General features: G+C 35.7%; 1 protein-coding gene across 4 annotated transcripts in view; it reads left to right on the top strand.

The window, feature by feature from the left end:
- Positions 1 to 430: 430 nt before the first annotated feature.
- Positions 431 to 18,934, top strand: part of VPS54 (VPS54 subunit of GARP complex) — an 82,543-nt gene continuing 64,039 nt past the window's right edge. For 2 of the 4 annotated variants that reach the window (XM_021699141.2, XR_002480835.2), the window contains exons 1-5: positions 447 to 536; positions 1,726 to 1,881; positions 3,646 to 3,851; positions 16,786 to 16,864; positions 18,433 to 18,467. In XM_021699141.2, coding sequence (XP_021554816.1) covers positions 1,746 to 1,881; positions 3,646 to 3,851; positions 16,786 to 16,864; positions 18,433 to 18,467 — 456 coding nt within the window. In that variant the 5' untranslated portion in view covers positions 447 to 536; positions 1,726 to 1,745. Of the gene's footprint in view, positions 537 to 1,725; positions 1,882 to 3,609; positions 3,852 to 16,785; positions 16,865 to 18,432; positions 18,468 to 18,934 lie in introns of all 4 variants that reach the window. The other 2 variants (XM_021699138.1, XM_044918762.1) reach the window with 2 other exon arrangements.

The following is an 18,934-nucleotide window of genomic DNA, read 5'->3' on the forward strand; positions in this document are numbered from 1 at the left end:
CCAACTGAGCCACCCAGGCGCCGCCAAAAGTTAAATAGATTTAATGTTAAATTTAGAATTGTCCTTACTTAACATTTACTATACAGGATTATGTATTATACAGTATTTCCTATCCTTTAGATATTTTTTCTCTTTCAAATATATGATACTTTTATACAGAAACAACCATACACTTAATGTGAATGGATGTAAATGCAACAGGCCAGTGATGCCTTGCAAACCAAGGCCCTGACTAATTCATTTGGCCATACTCTGTGTGTGTGTGTATGTAAATAAAAGATGATTTGTTAGTACTTCCCAATGCAAACATTTTACTCTAGCCATGTCAGTTTCCACAACGTCTTATGATTATTCCATGTCCCTTAACCTTTTTGTATGGTATTGTTTGCTTTCTGTTCAGGGACCTTGAGAAAGTTATTTATCTTTGTGCATTTTCTTAACAGCTTGTTTCTTATGGTCTCAGTGAGTGGTGTAATTGGATGTGTTTCCTTTGCATTAGGAGGACTGTGACAGATATTCAAAGAAGTCTGGGAAATGTAAGTTTTAGCTTTCTGCTAAACTAGAGGGGAGTTAGAGTAGATGAACTTTTTGTCACCGTTCTTAGCCTTACGTCTCTGCTCTTTATTTCTTACTCTTATTGCATTCACCAGAATTCCTTACGAGGCTTTTTTTTCTTTTTTTTTTTTTAATTGGTTAAAACACGTGTCTTTGTAAGCCACCTAGTCTTTCAGGGCCTTGCATTTAGACTAGATGATCTCTAAGTTCCCTTTCAGCCATAAACTTCTGTTTATGTTTATTTATATTTATTCCTTTGTTGAAAAATGTTTATTGAATACCTGCTATTTGATAGATATACTCTGCAGCATAATATTATCTACCCTCCAATAATAGGATAATACGTGTTCTTCAGTATCCAGGTTATGTACTGCTTCATTTGTAAAGTTTTACCTGACACTGTAGCCTATATTATGTTGTTTTGCCCCACAAATTGTTTCAGGACTTACTAAAAAATGTAGACATAGGTTAACTTGTGTTTTCCTTAGTGTTTGGATTGTTTTGATTACTTAATGTAATTGTAGGCACCTTGAAGAATCCTGCTTTTTTTATAATCATTTAATATAGTGACAGTCCACATAGTAATAATAATCATAATGATAACTAACATTTATGAACACTAACTTTGAGATGAGCATTGTTTTAAATGCTTTACATATATCCCTTCCATTTAATCTTACAAAATGTTTATGAAATGGGATCTCTTCTCCATTTTTACAGATGAGGTAAGGCACACAAAGGTGAAGTAAATTTCCTTAAGATTATACTGCGGGTAAGTGAAGAACCCAGGCAGTCAGACTTCAAAAGCCCATTCACTTATCCATTTTGCTATAATGCATAATTACTGTATACTTGTTGAATGAATAGATGTTTTCATCTTTAATATATATCGGTTACAGCTTTGGTATCTATTTCCACTTTGGATAAAAGACTAAGGATATTTCACTTCGGGGAGAATACTTTTCAAACAAGGACAAATAACTTTCTTAGTAAACTAAATATTATGAGTGACTCTTACAGTTAATAGTGAGTATTCAAATTGTGTACTTATACCTTGAGGGATTTTGGATAAGGTGTCTTTTTCAAAGGAAGTTTGAGGCATACATAATACTTATAGATGAATTTTGATTTGTGTTAAATGCTTGATTATTACTTGTTACTTGTTTTCAGTTGAGTGGTGATTTTATGCAATGGCTTCAAGCCACAGTTCTTCACCAGTGCCTCAAGGAAGCAGCAGTGATGTTTTCTTTAAAAAAGAGGTAGACCCAACAAAACACATTCGACCTGTGCAGTCACTGCCAGATGTATGTCCCAAGGAACCCACAGGTAATGCCTTTGTTGTTGTTGTTGTTGTTGAGGATTTTTACTGAGGATTTGTATTATCTTTAAATGAGTAGTCAGATTCCATATACATTTGACCCTTGAACAACATGGGTTTGAACTGCATGGGCCCACTTATATGCAGCTTTTTTTTTTTTTTAAATAAATACAGTACTATAAATGTATTTTCTCTTCCTTATGGTTTTCTTAGTAACATTTTCTTTCCTCTAGCTTACTTTCATGTAAGAATGCAGTATATAATATATATAACATACAGAATATGTGTTAATTGACTAAGTTTTTGGAAGGGCTTCTAGTTAATAGTAGGCTATCAGTAACGTTTGGGGAGAGTTTAAATATGTGGATTTTTGACTTCACAGGGAGGGGAGGGTCTGTGTCTCTAACCCTTCCGTTTTTCAAGGGTCAGCTGTATCTGAAAGAGTAAATTTTACAGTGTTAAACTAAAGAGGTAATTTGGAAGTAAGTTGATTAGGAAATTGGAATATAGTTCTTTTCATGCATTTCCATAGAAGAAGTTACTTGCTAAACTGAAAAAAAAAAGTTTTGAAAATGAAACTACTGATTTAAAGCTTTTTAGTTACAGTATAGTAAAGCCTCATTATTTATGAATTCCGTGTTTGCAAATTTGCCTACTCCCTAAAACTTATTTGTAACTCCAAAATCAATACTTGTGGTACTTTTGTGGTCATTTGCAGCCATATGCAGAGGAATGAAAAATTTGAATTGCCTGATGCACATGTCCCTAGCTAAGGTTGAACAAGACAACGCTCTGCCTTCTTGTTTTAGCTCTCATGCTCTAAACAAGTGTCCTTTCTGTGGTCTATTTAGTGCCACATTTTTTGCATTTTTGAGATTTTTATTGGTGATATTGCTGTTTAAAATGTCTCCGAAATGTAGTGCTGGAGAGCTTTCTAGTGTTTCTAAGTACAAAAAGACTGCAATGTATGTGTCTTATGAAGAAAATTCATTCAGGTATGAGTTATGAGTTATAGTGGTATAAGCCATGAGTTCAGTGTTAATGAATGAACAGTATATATTTAATAAGGTGTCTTTAAACAGAAACATACACAAAATAAGATTATGTATTGGTCGGTTGATGAAAATGTTGTGACCAGGAGCTTGAAGGTACCTAACCCTGTATTTCCCCTAGGAACAGTGGTTCAGTATTTGCTAATTGTTGCAGTGACTTTATAGAACAAAACTACCATGAATAACAAGAGTGACTATGTATTTTTCTTTCCTCTATGGTTGATGCCACAGCAGCATTTCTGCCATCTGTTTATAAGCCAAAGGGTATTAGAACCTGGCGTGTCTGCCTTAATACAAGAGAAAAAAGGTATTTGTGAAAAATCTGGAGTATTAAAGGATAGAAGATATACAATAGAAAGGAAGAAGAATTTTGATGTTGAAAAAGGAAAGAGAAATTGTACATTAAGGAAAGTAATTAATGAAAGACTTTGTTTACCATCCACCCCACACTGCAACTATAACTCTCAAATTTTGCATATTCTTTATTTTATTTATGTTTTTCCTTCCCTTGGCAATTGATGCTGAAAGCTGAAGGTTATTAATCAGATTGATTTTCGTTAAAATGTTTGTACAGAAGAGTTGTTTCTACTCTGTATAGAGTAAAACTAAGCATTTTTATTTTTCTAGGATGTACTTTCAAATGTAGAACTTAGTCTACAGAGTTCTCTTGTTTACTTTTTGCAGGTGATTCAAATAGTTTATGTGTTGCCCCATCTCTAGTTACAGATCAACATAGATGGACTATATATCATTCCAAAGTAAACCTTCCAGCAGCATTAAATGATCCTAGATTAGCAAAAAGAGAATCTGATTTCTTCACAAAAACATGGGGATTGGACTTTGTGGACACTGAAGTCATACCTTCATTCTACCTCCCACAGATCAGCAAGGAACATTTTACAGTTTATCAACAGGAAATCTCTCAGGTAATACCTAATCAAAAGGAATAGAAAGATCTTTAGTTTGATTTATTGTAGATTTTTGACCAATAGTCTTTGATGAGGCTATAGTATTCTTTTCTGTCTATATACATGCTACTGTCCTGGGTTGTATTTAATTCATTTCTTAGATATATGTAAATATATTTCTCTTACTGTAGTGATTTTTTGGAATTGCACTTTACTAGTAGTGCTGAGATTCCTCATGAAATCCACCCTACCTACCAAGGAGAAAATTGTTTTTTTTAGGCCAATAAAACCCAGATGGTTTGTGAGGTTTAAGAAATGAGCAGAGTAGAACTGTTTCTGTGTCTCTCATTTACCACAGAAAATTTATAGAGCATGCTAGCTTTAGTAGATAGTCTTAATATCTTTAGACGTAATATTTTGCTCTAAACTCAGTTCTGAGCAAGAACTGAATGTATTGCTTAGTTTAAGAAGGCTTGTTATTGATTTTTAGTGAGTATTATCAATATAATTTTGGTTACCATTTTGGTCCTTAAAAAACTCATTTTTAAAGGGGATATTAAAATTTTTTTCTTTACTGAGGTTCAATTGACATATAATTTCAGGTGTACAACATAATTATTTGATATTTATATATATATTGCAAAATGATCACCATAATAAGGCTAGTTAACATCCATCACCATACATACTTAACAAGAATTTTTTTCTTCCTGTGATGAGGATTTTTAAAATCTATTCTCGCAACTTTCAAATATTCAATACAGTATTATTAACTATAGTGACCATACTTTATATTACATCTGGAAGTTTGTATAGGGGATAATTATTTATGTTTTTATAATATCCCTTTTTATACTTTTTTCATTAGCAAACCTAATTTGCATTTAGCTAACTTTGTTTCACTTGATTACTTTGTTCTTGTATGATTTGGAAATAGGCTAAATATGGTTATATTATTGGCATTGGTACTATGCAGTATTTGGTTCATTTTTAGTATTACCTAATATTTTTGTACAGAACCTGTAAATATTATTTACTTTATATAATGTATATTGTTATATGCTGTCTAGAGTTTTTGTGTTCTGTTTTCAGTAATCACATCTGTCTGAATGTTTAGGTAAATGAGCTTTAGTATGCTTTCTTTTTCTAATCTTATGCCTCATAACCTACAATTTGGCTTTTCCATTTATCCATTTATTGATCAAATATTTATTGAATGCCTTCCATGTGCCAGGCACTGTTCAAAACACTAGGGATACAAGAGAGACCACAATATACCAATTCCCTCCATTATAAAGCTTATATTTCTAACAAGGGTTATAAGCAATAAACCCTAAAGCAACCACTAAAATAACAATTACAGCTAAAAAGCCAACAGAAGAGATAACATGAAATAAAAAAAAATTCTCAATCTAAACAAAGATAGAAAAGGGATAAAAAAGGAGCAAAGAATAGATGAGACCAAAAAATAAACATCAGGATGATAGACTTAAACCTAACCGTATTAGTACATTAAATGTAAATGTTTAAGCACTCCAATTACAAGTTAGAGATTGTGAGATTGGATGAAGAAGCAAGGCCCAGCTGTATGCTATCTATAAGACATGCACTTTATTTTATTTATTTATTTTTTTAAAGATTTTATTTATTCATTTGAGAGACAATGAGATAGAGAGAGAGCATGAGAGGGGGGAAGGTCAGAGGGAGAAGCAGACTCCCTGCCGAGCAGGGAGCCCGATGCGGGACTCGATCCCGGGACTCCAGGATCATGACCTGAGCCGAAGGCAGTCACCCAACCAACTGAGCCACCCAGGCGCCCAAGACATGCACTTTAAATACAGAGACACAAAACACTTAAAAGGATGGAAAAAGATACACCAGGCTGACACCAGTCAAAAGAAAGCTGGAGTGACTATATTAGTATCAAAGTAGATTTCAGAGCAAAAACTGTTACTAAAGAAGTTTATTTTATAATGATAAAAGTGTTAAGTTAATCAAGAAGATTAGTATTTCTAAACATTTATGTCTGTAAAAACAGAGCTTCAAAATGCATGAAGCAAAAACTGGGAACTTTATGGAGGAAATAAATGAATTCACAATTATGGTTGGAGATTTCAATACTTGTCTCTCAATAAACAATAGAACAAGCAAATAGAAAACCAGTGAATATAGGTAGACTTAAACAGCACTGTCAGTTAACCCAACTTAACTTGAAAGAACACATTGAAAGAACATTCCACCCAACACAGAAGAATACATTTTTTCGTGAAGTGCTCATGGAACATTTATCAAGCTAGACTACAACCTGGGCCATAAAACAAATGTTCAATACATTTAAAAGGCTTCAAGTCATACAAAGTATATTTTCTGACCACAATAGAATTAAATTAGAAATTATTAACAGCAGGGCACCTGGGTGGCTCAGTCGTTAAGCGTCTGCCTTCGGCTCGGGTCATGATCCCAGGGTCCTGGGGTCGAGTCCCGCATTGGGCTCCCTGCTCCGCGGGAAGCCTGCTTCTCCCTCTCCCACTCCCCCTGCTTGTGTTCCTGCTCTCGCTCTCTCTCTCTGTGTCAAATAAATAAATAAAATCTAAAAAAAAAAAAAAAAAAAAGAAATTATTGATAGCAAAGTGTGTGGGAAATCCGCAAATATTTGGAAACCAAAATTTATACTTCTAAATAAAATGTGGGTCAAGGAGGAAAAGGAGAGGCACCTGGATGGCTCAGTCAGTTAAGTGTCTGACTCAATCTCAGCTCAGGTCTTGATCATGAGTTCAAGCCCCACTTTGAGCTCCAAAAAAAAAAGAGGAAAAGGAAATTAGAACCATTGACCCTTGAACAACATGGGTTTGAACCACACAGATCTACTTATATGCAGATTTTTTTCAATAAATACAGTTATAGTACTGCAAATGTATTTTCTCTTCCTTATGATTTCCTTAATATTATTTTCTTTTCTCTAGCTTACTTTAAGAATATAGTATGTAATATGTATAATATACAAAATATGTGTTAATTAATTGTTTATTTTACTGTTCAGGCTTCCAGTCCACAGTAGGCCATTAGTAGTTAAGTGTTTGGGGAGTCAAAAGTTATACTTGGATTTTTGATTATGGGGTATTGGTGTCTCCCTAACCCCCACGTTTGAACTAAATGGAAATGCAAACACGACATATTGGGATTTATGGCATGCTGCTCAAGCAGTACTTAGGGAATAATTTATAGCAGTAAGTGCATATATTAGAAAAGAAGAATAGTTTCAAATCAGTGACCTCAACTTTCACCTTAAAAAGCTACAAAAAGAAAAAATTTAAAACAAACAGAAGAAAGAAACATCAAAGTCAAAATCAGTGAAATAGAAAATAGAGAAACAGTAGAGAAAAATCAGTGAAACCTAAAAGTGATTCTTTGAGAAGATCAATAAAATGGACAAATTGTTAGCAATACTGATTCAGGAAGAAAAAAGACATAATCACCAATAATAAGAATGAGAGTGATGCCATCACTACAGATTCTACAGAAATTAAAAGACTAATAATGAAATATTATGAACAACTTTATGCCAATAAATTCAGCAAGTTAGATGAACTGACGAATTCCTTGAATGACACAAATTACCAAATCTCTCTCAGGAAGAAATAGATAATTTGAATAGCCTTTTAGTTATTAAAGAAATTGATGTTAAACAGCTTTCCAAGAAGAAAACTCAGGTCCACATGGCATCACTATTGATTTCTACCAAATATTTAAGGAAAAAACAATAGCATGTCTACACATACTCTTTCAGTTGTTAAGGATGTGAAGGACGGGGCCAGTACTAGGATGAGGCCGATGAGGTGCCCAAGGTGTAAAATGTGAAGGACACCAGGATCTAAGAATAGGTGCCATCTTAAATATTGTGGCTGCTTGCTTGCCTTACCCCATTGTCAGCCCTGGTGGCGAACTAGAACTCTCATACACTGTTGGGAATTTAAAGTGGTACAACCTTTTTGGAAAACAGTTTAGTGGTTTCTTAAAAAGTTAAAAATACTTAAAATACTTCTGGTTCAGCATGTAGGGAACCTGGAAGCTTCTACTCTTCGAAAGAAAAAATCTGAACAAACAAAATCAACAACTTAGAAGCTTTTTGAAGGTCACAGCACAGGGGCACAAACTCACTAAAAGACAACAACCTAATCACAGGTCTGTGGAATGATTCCCCTCCTCCCACATTTTACCACCATATAAATAGGGCACCTGTATAATAATAAGGGAATACAACTGTAAAAAAACTGCATGTCTCAGACTTTATTTAAGAAGTTTGTAAAGGCAGCAAAAGAGACAAAAACAAGGACACCAGAGGAAATTTTAGCCTCTAACACCTACAGCTACAGCAAACAATAAATACAGTCTAATGCCTAGCCAGATAAATATAAAACCTCACACTAAATACCTGTTTACCTCAGTTCCTTTTATCCAGTACATCATATCTGGCATGGAACAAGAAAAGGCACAATAAATACTAAAAACAAGAACCCCCCCCCCCCCCCCCCCCCCCAGAAAAAAAAAAAAAAAAAAAAAAAAAAAAAAAAAAAAAACCCCCCCCCCCCCCCCAGTTTAAAGAGAGAAAGTAGTAGAATGAGACTCAGATGGCAACATTTTTGGAATTATCAGACTGGGAATTTAACATAACTATGGTTAGTATGCTAAGGGCTCCAATGGAAAAGGTAGACAACATGGAAGAATAGATGGGTAATGTAAGCAGAGAGATGGAAACTATAAGAAAGAATCAAAAGGAAATGCTAGAAATAAACACTAACGAATGAGGAATGCTTTTGATGGATTCATCAATAGACTTGAAATGGCAGAGGAAAGAATCAGTGAGGTTAAGGAAATGTTGGCAGAAACTTATCAAAATGTGTGGGTTAGTGAAAGTATTGCTTAGAGGGAAATTTAATAGCATTGAATGCATATATTAGGAAAGAAAAAATCTAAAATTAATAATCTAAGTTTTCACCACAGGAGGCCAGAAAAAGAACAAATTAAATCCAAAGTAAGTAGATTGTGAATCACTATGTTGTGTACCCGAAACTAATGTAACATTGTGTGTCAACCATACTAAACAAAACAAAACAAAAAACAGAAGAAAAGAAATAATAAAAATGAGACCAGAAATCAGTGAAATTGAGATCTTCTTTGAGAAGATAAATAAAATTGGTAACTGTCTAGCAAGGTCAAAAAAGAAGGCTTAACAATACCGTAAGACGAAACAACATTAGAATATTTGGGATCCCAGAAAAAGAAGAAAGAGAGAGAGGGGCAAAAGGTGTAATGGAGCAAATTATAGCAGAGAACTTCCCTAATTTGGGGAAGGAAACAGGCATCAAAATCCAGGAGGCACAGAGAACCCCTCTCAAAATCAATAAAAATAGGTCAACTCCCCAACATCTAATAGTAAAACTTACGAGTCTCAGAGACAAAGAGAAAATCCTGAAAGCAGCTCGGGAGAAGAGATACATAACTTACAATGGTAGAAACATTAGATTGGCAACAGACCTATCCACAGAGACCTGGCAGGCCAGAAAGGACTGGCATGATATCTTCAGAGCACTAAATGAGAAAAATATGCAGCCAAGAATACTATATCCAGCTAGGCTGTCATTGAAAATAGAAGGAGAGATAAAAAGCTTCCAGGACAAACAGAAACTAAAGGAATTTGCAAACACGAAACCAGCCCTATAAGAAATCTTGAAAGGGGTCCTCTAAGCAAAGACAGAGCCTAAAAGCAACATAGACCAGAAAGGAACACAGACAATATACAGTAACAGTCACCTTACAGGCAATATAATGGCACTAAATTCCTATCTTTCAATAGTTACCCTGAATGTAAATGGGCTAAATGCCCCAATCAAAAGACACAGGCTATCAGATTGGATTAAAAAACAAGACCCATCGATATGCTGTCTGCAAGAGACTCATTTTAGACCCAAAGACACCCCCAGGTTGAAAGTGAGGGGGTGGAAAACCATTTACCATGCTAATGGACACCAAAAGAAAGCTGGGGTGGCAATCCTCATATCAGACAAATTAGATTTTAAACCAAAGACTGTAATAAGAGATGAGGAAGGACACTATATCCTACTTAAAGGGTCTATCCAACAAGAAGATCTAACAGTTGTAAATGTCTATGCCCCTAACATGGGAGCAGCCAATTATATAAGGCAATTAATAACAAAAGCAAAGAAACACATCGACAACAATACAATAATAGTAGGGGACTTTAACACCCCCTTCACTGAAATGGACAGATCATCTAAGCAAAAGATCAACAAGGAAATAAAGACTTTAAATGACATACTGGACCAAATGGACTTCATAGACATATTCAGAACATTCCATCCCAAAGCAGCAGAATACACATTCTTCTCTAGTGCCCATGGAACATTCTCCAGAATTGATCACATCCTAGGTCATAAATCAGGTCTCAACTGGTACCAAAAGACTGGGATCATTCCCTGCCTATTTTCAGACCACAATGCTTTGAAACTAGAACTCGTCACAAGAGGAAAGTCGGAAAGAACTCAAATACATGGAGACTAAAGAGCATCCTACTAAGGAATGAATGGGTCAACCAGGAAATTAAAGAAGAATTAAAACAATTCATGGAAACCAATGAAAAGGAAAACACAACTATTCAAAATCTTTGGGATGCAGCAAAGGCAGTCCTAAGAGGAAAGTATATAGCAATACAAGCCTTTCTCAAGAAACAAGAAAGGTCTCAAGTACACAGTGTAACCCTACACCTAAAGGAGCTGGAGAAAGAACAGCAAATAAAGCCTAAACCCAGCAGGAGAAGAGAAATAATAAAGATCAGAGCAGAAATCAATGAAATAGAAACCAAAAGAACAGTAGAACAGATCAACGAAACTAGGAGCTGGTTCTTTGAAAGAATTAACAAGATTGATAAACCCCTGGCCAGACTTATCAAAAAGAAAAGAGAAATGACCCAAATCAACAAAATCATGAATGAAAGAGGAGAGATCACAACCAACACCAAAGAAATACAAACAATTATAAGAACATATTATGAGCAACTCTATGCCAGCAAATTAGATAATCTGGAAGAAATGGATGCATTCCTAGAGATGTATCAACTACCAAAACTGAAGCAGGAAGAAATAGAAAACCTGAACAGACCTATAACCATTAAGGAAATTGAAGCAGTCATCAAAAATCTCCCAAAAAACAAAAGCCCAGGGCCAGATGGCTTCCCAGGGGAATTCTACCAAACATTTCAAGAAGAATTAATACCTATTCTTCTGAAACTGTTCCAAAAAATAGAAATGGAAGGAAAACTTCCAAACTCATTTTATGAGGCCACCATTACATTGATCCCAAAACCAGACAAAGACCCCATCAAAAAGGAGAACTACAGACCAATATCCCTGATGGGCATGGATGCAAAAATTCTCACCAAAATACTAGGCAATAGGATCCAACAGTACATTAAAAGGATTATTCACCACGACCAAGTGGGATTTATCCCTGGGCTGCAAGGTTGGTTCAACATCCGCAAATCAATCAACGTGATACAATACATTGAACAAGAATCATATGATCCTCTCAATAGAGGCAGAAAAAGCATTTGACAAAGTACAGCATCCTTTCTTGATCAAAACTCTTCAGAGTATAGGCATAGAGGGTACATATCTCAATATCACAAAAGCCATCTCTGAAAAACATACAGCGAATATCATTCTCAATGGGGAAAAACTGAGAGCTTTCCACCTAAGGTCAGGAACGCGGCAGGGATGTCCACTATCACCACAGCAGTCAGACAACAAAAAGAAATAAAAGGCATCCAAATCGGCAAAGAAGAAGTCAAACTCTCACTCTTTGCAGATGATATGATACTTTATGTGGAAAACCCCAAAGACTCCACCCCAAAACTGCTAGAACTCATACAGGAATTCAGTAAAGTGGCAGGATATAAAATCAATGCACAGAAGTCAGTGGCATTCCTATACAGCAACAACAAGACAGAAGAAAGAGAAATTAAGGAGTCTATCCCATTTACAATTGCACCCAAAACCATAAGATACCTAGGCATATCTAACCAAAGAGGCAAAGGATCTGTACTCAGAAAACTATAAAATACTCATGAAAGAAATTGAGGAAGACACAAAGAAATGGAAAAACGTTCCATGCTCATGGATTGGAAGAACAAATATTGTGAAGATGTCAATGCTACCTAGAGCAATCTACACATTTAATGCAATCCCTATCGAAATACCATTAACTTTTTTCAAAGAAATGGAACAAATCATCCTAAAATTTGTATGGAACCAGAAAAGACCCTGAATAACCAGAGGAATGTTGAAAAAGAAAAGCAAAGCTGGCGGCATCACAATTCCGGACTTCCAGCTCTATTACAAAGCTGTCATCATCAAGAAAGTACGGTACTGGCACAAAAACAGACCCATAGATCAGTGGAACAGAATAGAGAGCCCAGAAATGGACCCTCAACTCTATGGTCAGCTAATCTTTGACAAAGCAGGAAGGAATGTCCAATGGAAAAAAGACAGTCTCTTCAACAAATGGTGTTAGGAAAATTGGATAGCCACATGCAGAAGAATGAAACTGGACCATTTCCTTACACCACACACAAAAATAGACTCCAAATGGTTGAAAGACCTCAATGTGAGACAGGAGTCCATCAAAATTCTAAAGGAGAACACAGGCAGCAACCTCTTCGACCTGAGCCACAGCAACTTCTTCCTAGAAACATCGCCAAAGGCAAGGGAAGCAAGGGCAAAAATGAACTATTGGGACTTCATCAAGATAAAAAGCTTTTGCACAGCAAAGGAAACAGTCAACAAAACCAAAAGACAACCGACAGAATGGGAGAAGATATTTGCAAATGACATATCAGATAAAGGGCTAGTATCCAAAATCTACAAAGAACTTAGCAAACTCAACACCCAAAGAACAAAGAATCCAATCAAGAAATGGGCAGAAGACATGAACAGACATTTTTCCAAAGAATACATCCAAGTGGCCAACAGACACATGAAAAAGAGCTCAATATCGCTCGGCATCAGGGAAATCCAAATCAAAGCCTTAATGAGATACCACCTCACACCAGTCAGAATGGCTAAAATTAACAAGTCAGGAAATGACAGATGTTGGCGGGGATGCGGAGAAAGGGGAACCCTCCTACACTGTTGGTGGGAATGCAAGCTGGTGCAGCTACTCTGGAAAACAGTATGGAGGTTCCTCAAAAAGTTGAAAATAGAGCTACCCTATGATCCAGCAATTGCACTACTGGGTATTTACCCCAAAGATACAAAAGTAGGGATCCGAAAGGGTACGTGCACCCTGATGTTTATAGCAGCAATGTGCACAATAGCCAAACTGTGGAAAGAGCCAAGATGTCCATCGACAGATGAATGGATAAAGAAGATGTGATATATATATACAATGGAATATTATGCAGCCATCAAAAGGAATGAGATCTTGCCATTTGCAACGACGTGGATGGAACTGGAGGGTATTATGCTGAGCGAAAGAAGTCAAACAGAGAAAGACATGTATCATATGACCTCACTGATATGAGGAATTCTTAATCTCAGGAAACAAACTGAGGGTTGCTGGAGTGGGGGGTGGGGTAGGAGGGATGGGCTGACTGGGTGATAGACACTGGGGAGGGTATGTGCTCTGGTAAGCACTGTGAATTGTGCAAGACTGTTGAATCTCAGATCTGTACCTCTGAAACAAATAATGCAATATATGTTAAGAAAAAAAAAAGGATAGCAGGAGGGGAAGAATGTAGGGGGGGAAATCAGAGGGGTAGACAAACCATGAGAGATGATGGACTCTGAAAAACAAACTGAGGGTTCTAGAGGGGAGGGGTGTGGGAGGATGGGTTAGCCTGGTGATGGGTATTGAGGAGGGCACGTTCTGCATGGAGCACTGGGTGTTATGCCAAACAATGAATCATGGAACACTATATCTAAAACTAATGATGTAATGTATGGGTATTAACATAACAATAAAAAAGGCTTAAATTACTAATATTAGAAATGAAAGAGGGCACATCACTAATGATCTCACGGACATTAAAAAGATAATAAAAGAATATTACGGACAACTCTATGCCCACAAATTCTGTAACCTAGATGAAATAGATCAATTCCTTGGAAGACATAATCCCAAAACTTACACGAGAAATAGACACTCCAAATAAAACTATACGTATTAAATTGAATCAATAATAACCTTTCAAAATAGAAAACACCAGGGCCAGATGGGTTCACTGGTGAATTATACCAGCCATTTAGGCAAGAAGTTATACCAGTTCTTTATGATCTTTTCCAGAAAATAGAAGCAAAGGGGATACTTTCTAACTTATTCTTAGGCAGCATTAACCTAATACTGAAATTAGACAAAGACATTATGAAAAAGGAAAACTACAGACTATTATCTCTCATGAACATGGATGTAAAAATCCTTAAGAAAATATTGGAAAATCAAACCCAATAATGTATGAAAAGAATTCTGTACCATAACTAAGTGGGATTTATTCCAGTTACGCAAGGCTGATCCAATATTCAAAAAGCAATTTGTGTAATCCATACATTAACAAGATAAAGAAGAAAAAATCATAATGTTCATATCAGTAGATATAGAGGAAACATTTGACAAAACTCAGTACCCATTCATGATAAAAACTCGCAGCAAACTAGGAATATAGGGAAAGTTCAACTTGATAAAGAACATCTACCTGCAATTATGAGAAGCTAGATGCTTTCCCACTAAGATCAGGAACAAGATAAGGATGTCCCTTCTCACCACTCCTTTTGAACATCATACTGGAAACCCTAACTATGCAATGAGACAAGAAAATAAAAAGGTATATACACTAGGAAGGAAGAAATAAAACTGTCTTTATTCACAGATATCATGATTGTCTATGTAGAAAATCCCAAAGAATCAGAAAAGAAACTTCTGGAACTAATAAGCAGTTATAACCAGATTGCAGGATACAAGGTTAATATTACAAAAGTGAATTGCTTTCTTGAATGCTAGTGATGTACAATTAGAATTTGAAGTTAACACAGCAACATCTACATTAGCACCAAAGAAAATAAAATACTTAGGTATAAATCTACCAAAATATGTGCAAGATCTATATGAGGATAACTACAAAACTGATGAAAGGAATTGGTGAAGATCTAAGTAAATGGAGAGAGATTCCATGTATGTAAATAGGAAGATTCAATATTGTCAACATGTCTGTTCTTCCCAGCTTGGTCTATAGATTCAACACAATCCCAGTTGAAATCCAGCAAATCCGGGTTTTGTAGATACCAAGAAACTGATTCCAAAGTTTATATAGGAAGGGAAAAGTGAATAGCCAACAAAGTATTGAAGAACAAAGTTGCAGGACTGACAACTAATTGACTTTAAGACTTACTGTGAGGTTATAGTACTATAGACAGTGTGGTATTAGTGAAAGAATAGACAACATATAGATCAAAGCAACAAAATAGCTCAGAAATAGACCCACACAAATATAGTCAACTGATTTTTGACAAAGGTACAAAAGTAACTCAGTAGCTTTTGAGTAAATGGTACTGGAACAACTAGACATACACCTGCCCACCCCCACCCCCCCCAAAAAAAAAGGGAAGAAAAAAGAATCTAGATACAGACTACCCATACCTTTCACAGAAATTAGCACAAAATGAATTGTAGCTCTAAATGTAAAATGCAAAATTGTAAAACTAGAAGATCACATAGGAGAAAATACATGACTTTGAGTTTGGTGATAATTTTTTAGATAATGGCATCAAAAGCACAATCCATGAAACAAAAAATTGAGAAGTTGGACTTGGTTAAAATTAAAAACTTCTCTGTGAAAGACACTAATAAAAGAATGTATACAGGCTAGACACTGTATGATAAAGGATTGGTATCCAAAATATACAAATAACTCTTAAAACTCAACAGTAAGAACAGCACAACTAAAAAATGGGAAAAGGACTTGAGTGGACATTTTTCCAAAGAAGATGTAAAAATGACCAGTAAGTATATGGAATGATAGTCAACATCACTAAGAGTTTTAAGTGGTAAGTTTAAAGGCATATATGTTATATGTATTTGCCATAATAAAAAAATGCACAAAAGATATGAACAGGCATCTCATGAAGGAAGACATTCAGCTGGCAAATAAGCATAGGAAAAGATGCTTAACATTATACGTCATTAGGGAATTGCAAAGTAAAACAACAATGAGATGTTGTTATGTATCTATCAGAATTACAAACATTGAGAACACTGACGGCACCAAATGCTGGCAAGAATGTGGACTGATAGGAACTCTTATTCATTGTGGGTATGACTGCAAAATGGTACAGCCATGTTGGAAGACAATCCTGTAGTTCCTGCCACAGTTGCTGTTAGAACTCTGAACACTACTAGCTCAGTGTTTTTTCCTTTCCATACTCCATTTTCCCTATGTGTCCTAATTTATGGTATCTCTGAAAAGATAAAATTGTTGTTAGTGCCCATCTAATCTGAAATCAGTGTAGGGTTTCTTTCTTGACTCAGTGTCAACTAATAACCTGTCTTAGGTATATAGGTTTTCACATTTTCTTGCTTGTTTTAAAAAACTATTTTCAATTGATTTCTGCTCTATAAATAAGGATTTTTTATTTGCATTCCCACTTCATGCTAAAATTATGGAGATTTTACTATAATTATGTAAAATGGGATGAGTATAAGCATATAGATGTTCATAGAGCTTGTATTGGTTTATTAAACATACTTACTTGTGTTTAAATTCAAGAGGCTAGTGATTTCACATTAAAAATTGTAGAACTAATTTGGTATATTCTTTTGTGAAACATTTTGATGCTTTGAATATTCATATTGCTACATAGCATTGATTTTGTTATTTGTCTTTTTATAGAGAGAGAAGATACATGAGAGATGCAAGAATATTTGTCCTTCTAAAGATACCTTTGACAGGACTCTCTTATATACTCATGGTATGATTATGTGCTATTTGTAGACAATGTGGAGATTAAATATGTGATATTTGTAGCATAGCATAAATATCAACAAACAAAATCTTAATTTTGGGACCTTGATGGCTGTTCTACCTATAATTTTTATTTTTAGTGAGATTTTTATAGCCTATGATCATAATCTTTTCCAAAAGCTTTTAAGAGAAAAACCGTGGGTCTCATTGTAGTGTTATCCTTCATTTCAACAAATATTTATTTAACATCTGGGTGCTTGGTATTTTGCTTGTTGTTTAAAAATAGATGAGTAACAAAGAGCACTTGTCATCAAGAAGCTGATAGTCTCCTGAGTAGGGTTACATAAATAAACCAACAATTGAAGCCCTGTATATCAAGCAGTAAGTTCACCGTGGCAAGATGGTATAGAGCTCCTAATTTGTTAAGCCTTAGAAAACTTGTAGAGTTGATGATTGCCTGTGTTCTAAACTAGCTGCTGAGAAAGATTTATGTGGGGAAAAGGCCTTCCAGGAAGAAGGAACAGTGTATGCAAAGCAATAGAGTCAAAATTAAAAAAAAAAAGAACAGAGCATGTTCAAAGAACTGCAAGAGTTCAGTATGTTGGCTCTACTGGGAGTAAGAAGTGAGGCTGAAGAAGTAGGCAGGGGAGTCAGATCCTGAAGAGCCTTGTATGCCATGCTAAGGAATTTTTCTTTTCTAAAAGCTGTACAGAGCCACAGAATATTTTTAACCAGACATCAGATTTATGATTATACATTTCACCATGAAAACAGTTGTGGAAAACAAATTTAAGGATGTTGATAAACTGGAGGCAAAGAGACGGTTGGAGGCCATTGCAGTAATACACGTGAGAAATCATGTGGCCCTAATAGCAGTTATAATGAAGATGGAGAGGAATTTAGGCATTTGAGAGATACATTAGAGATCAAAGCACAGGTTTTGGTGGCCAGTCGGTGGTAATGATCAGTTTACACACTGAGAAGTTTCTGTGGATTTCACAATTTAGGATCTCTTACGGAGGGCATTCAGACTTGAAGTGGTGATTACAGAAAACACAATCCTATATATTAAAGAGTGAGTACAAGAGAAAGAAATGGAGACTACCACTGTGAATATGACTTGAGGATTTGAAATATAGGGTTTTGAGAGAACAGAGTGTAAGAATGTTTTTGCATGGTCAACACTAGATGAGGCAGGAGACGCATTTGCATAACCTGAGAGTGAGTGCTTCCTTAAGTTTTGTACTGGAGGGCTTCCCTTGCCTCAGCCTAGTCCAGGCCATGGGTTTTGTCTTTATCTTTTTTTTTTTTTTGGTTTGTTTTAATGGAAGAGAACTGAGCATGTATATACACAGAGAGGAACTATTAGAAGGGAAGAGGCTGAAGATATGGAAAGAGGCAGAGGCAGGGTATTTGATGAAGCACGCTCAAAGAAGAGGCAGGAAGGCATGGAGTCCAACCCAGGAAGGTTAGTTTTGGAAAGGACCTGAGATCTAGTTGGTGAGTATATTTTATGGAATAAAATGAAAACAAGTGTAAAAAAAATCATATTTTCTCTTTTCCTTTTTTTAATAGATAAATCCAGGACAGATCTGGAGCAAGTACCTAAGGTAACAAAGCTTAATAAATGAGAATACTGCTTCTTAATATCTTTAATTTTTTATAATCTTTAGTATCTTTAGTTTTGCCTTATAAGAAGCTTTCATTTGACTTTCTTACACTTTAACCACTTTGCCTGTTCTGGGACTTTGTGTATCACTTTTCTTCTTTGTTTTGTCATCATCAATTTCTTCTTCATTACTGAAATCTACAAATATGTTTAAGTCTCTCCATTCTTTTTTTTTTTTTTAAAGATTTTATTTATTTGACAGAGAGAGAAACAGCGAGAGAGGGAACACAAGCAGGGGGAATGGGAGAGGGAGAAGCAGGCTTCCCGCTGAGCAGGGAGCCCGATGCGGGGCTCGATCCCAGGACCCTGGGATCATGACCTGAGCTGAAGGCAGACGCTTAACGACTGAGCCACCCAGGCGCCCTAAGTCTCTCCATTCTGAGAAAGAATTTTATTGATGTTACTACC

Source organism: Neomonachus schauinslandi, chromosome 10, assembly GCF_002201575.2.
Source record: "Neomonachus schauinslandi chromosome 10, ASM220157v2, whole genome shotgun sequence".
NCBI classification, from domain to species: domain Eukaryota; kingdom Metazoa; phylum Chordata; class Mammalia; order Carnivora; family Phocidae; genus Neomonachus; species Neomonachus schauinslandi.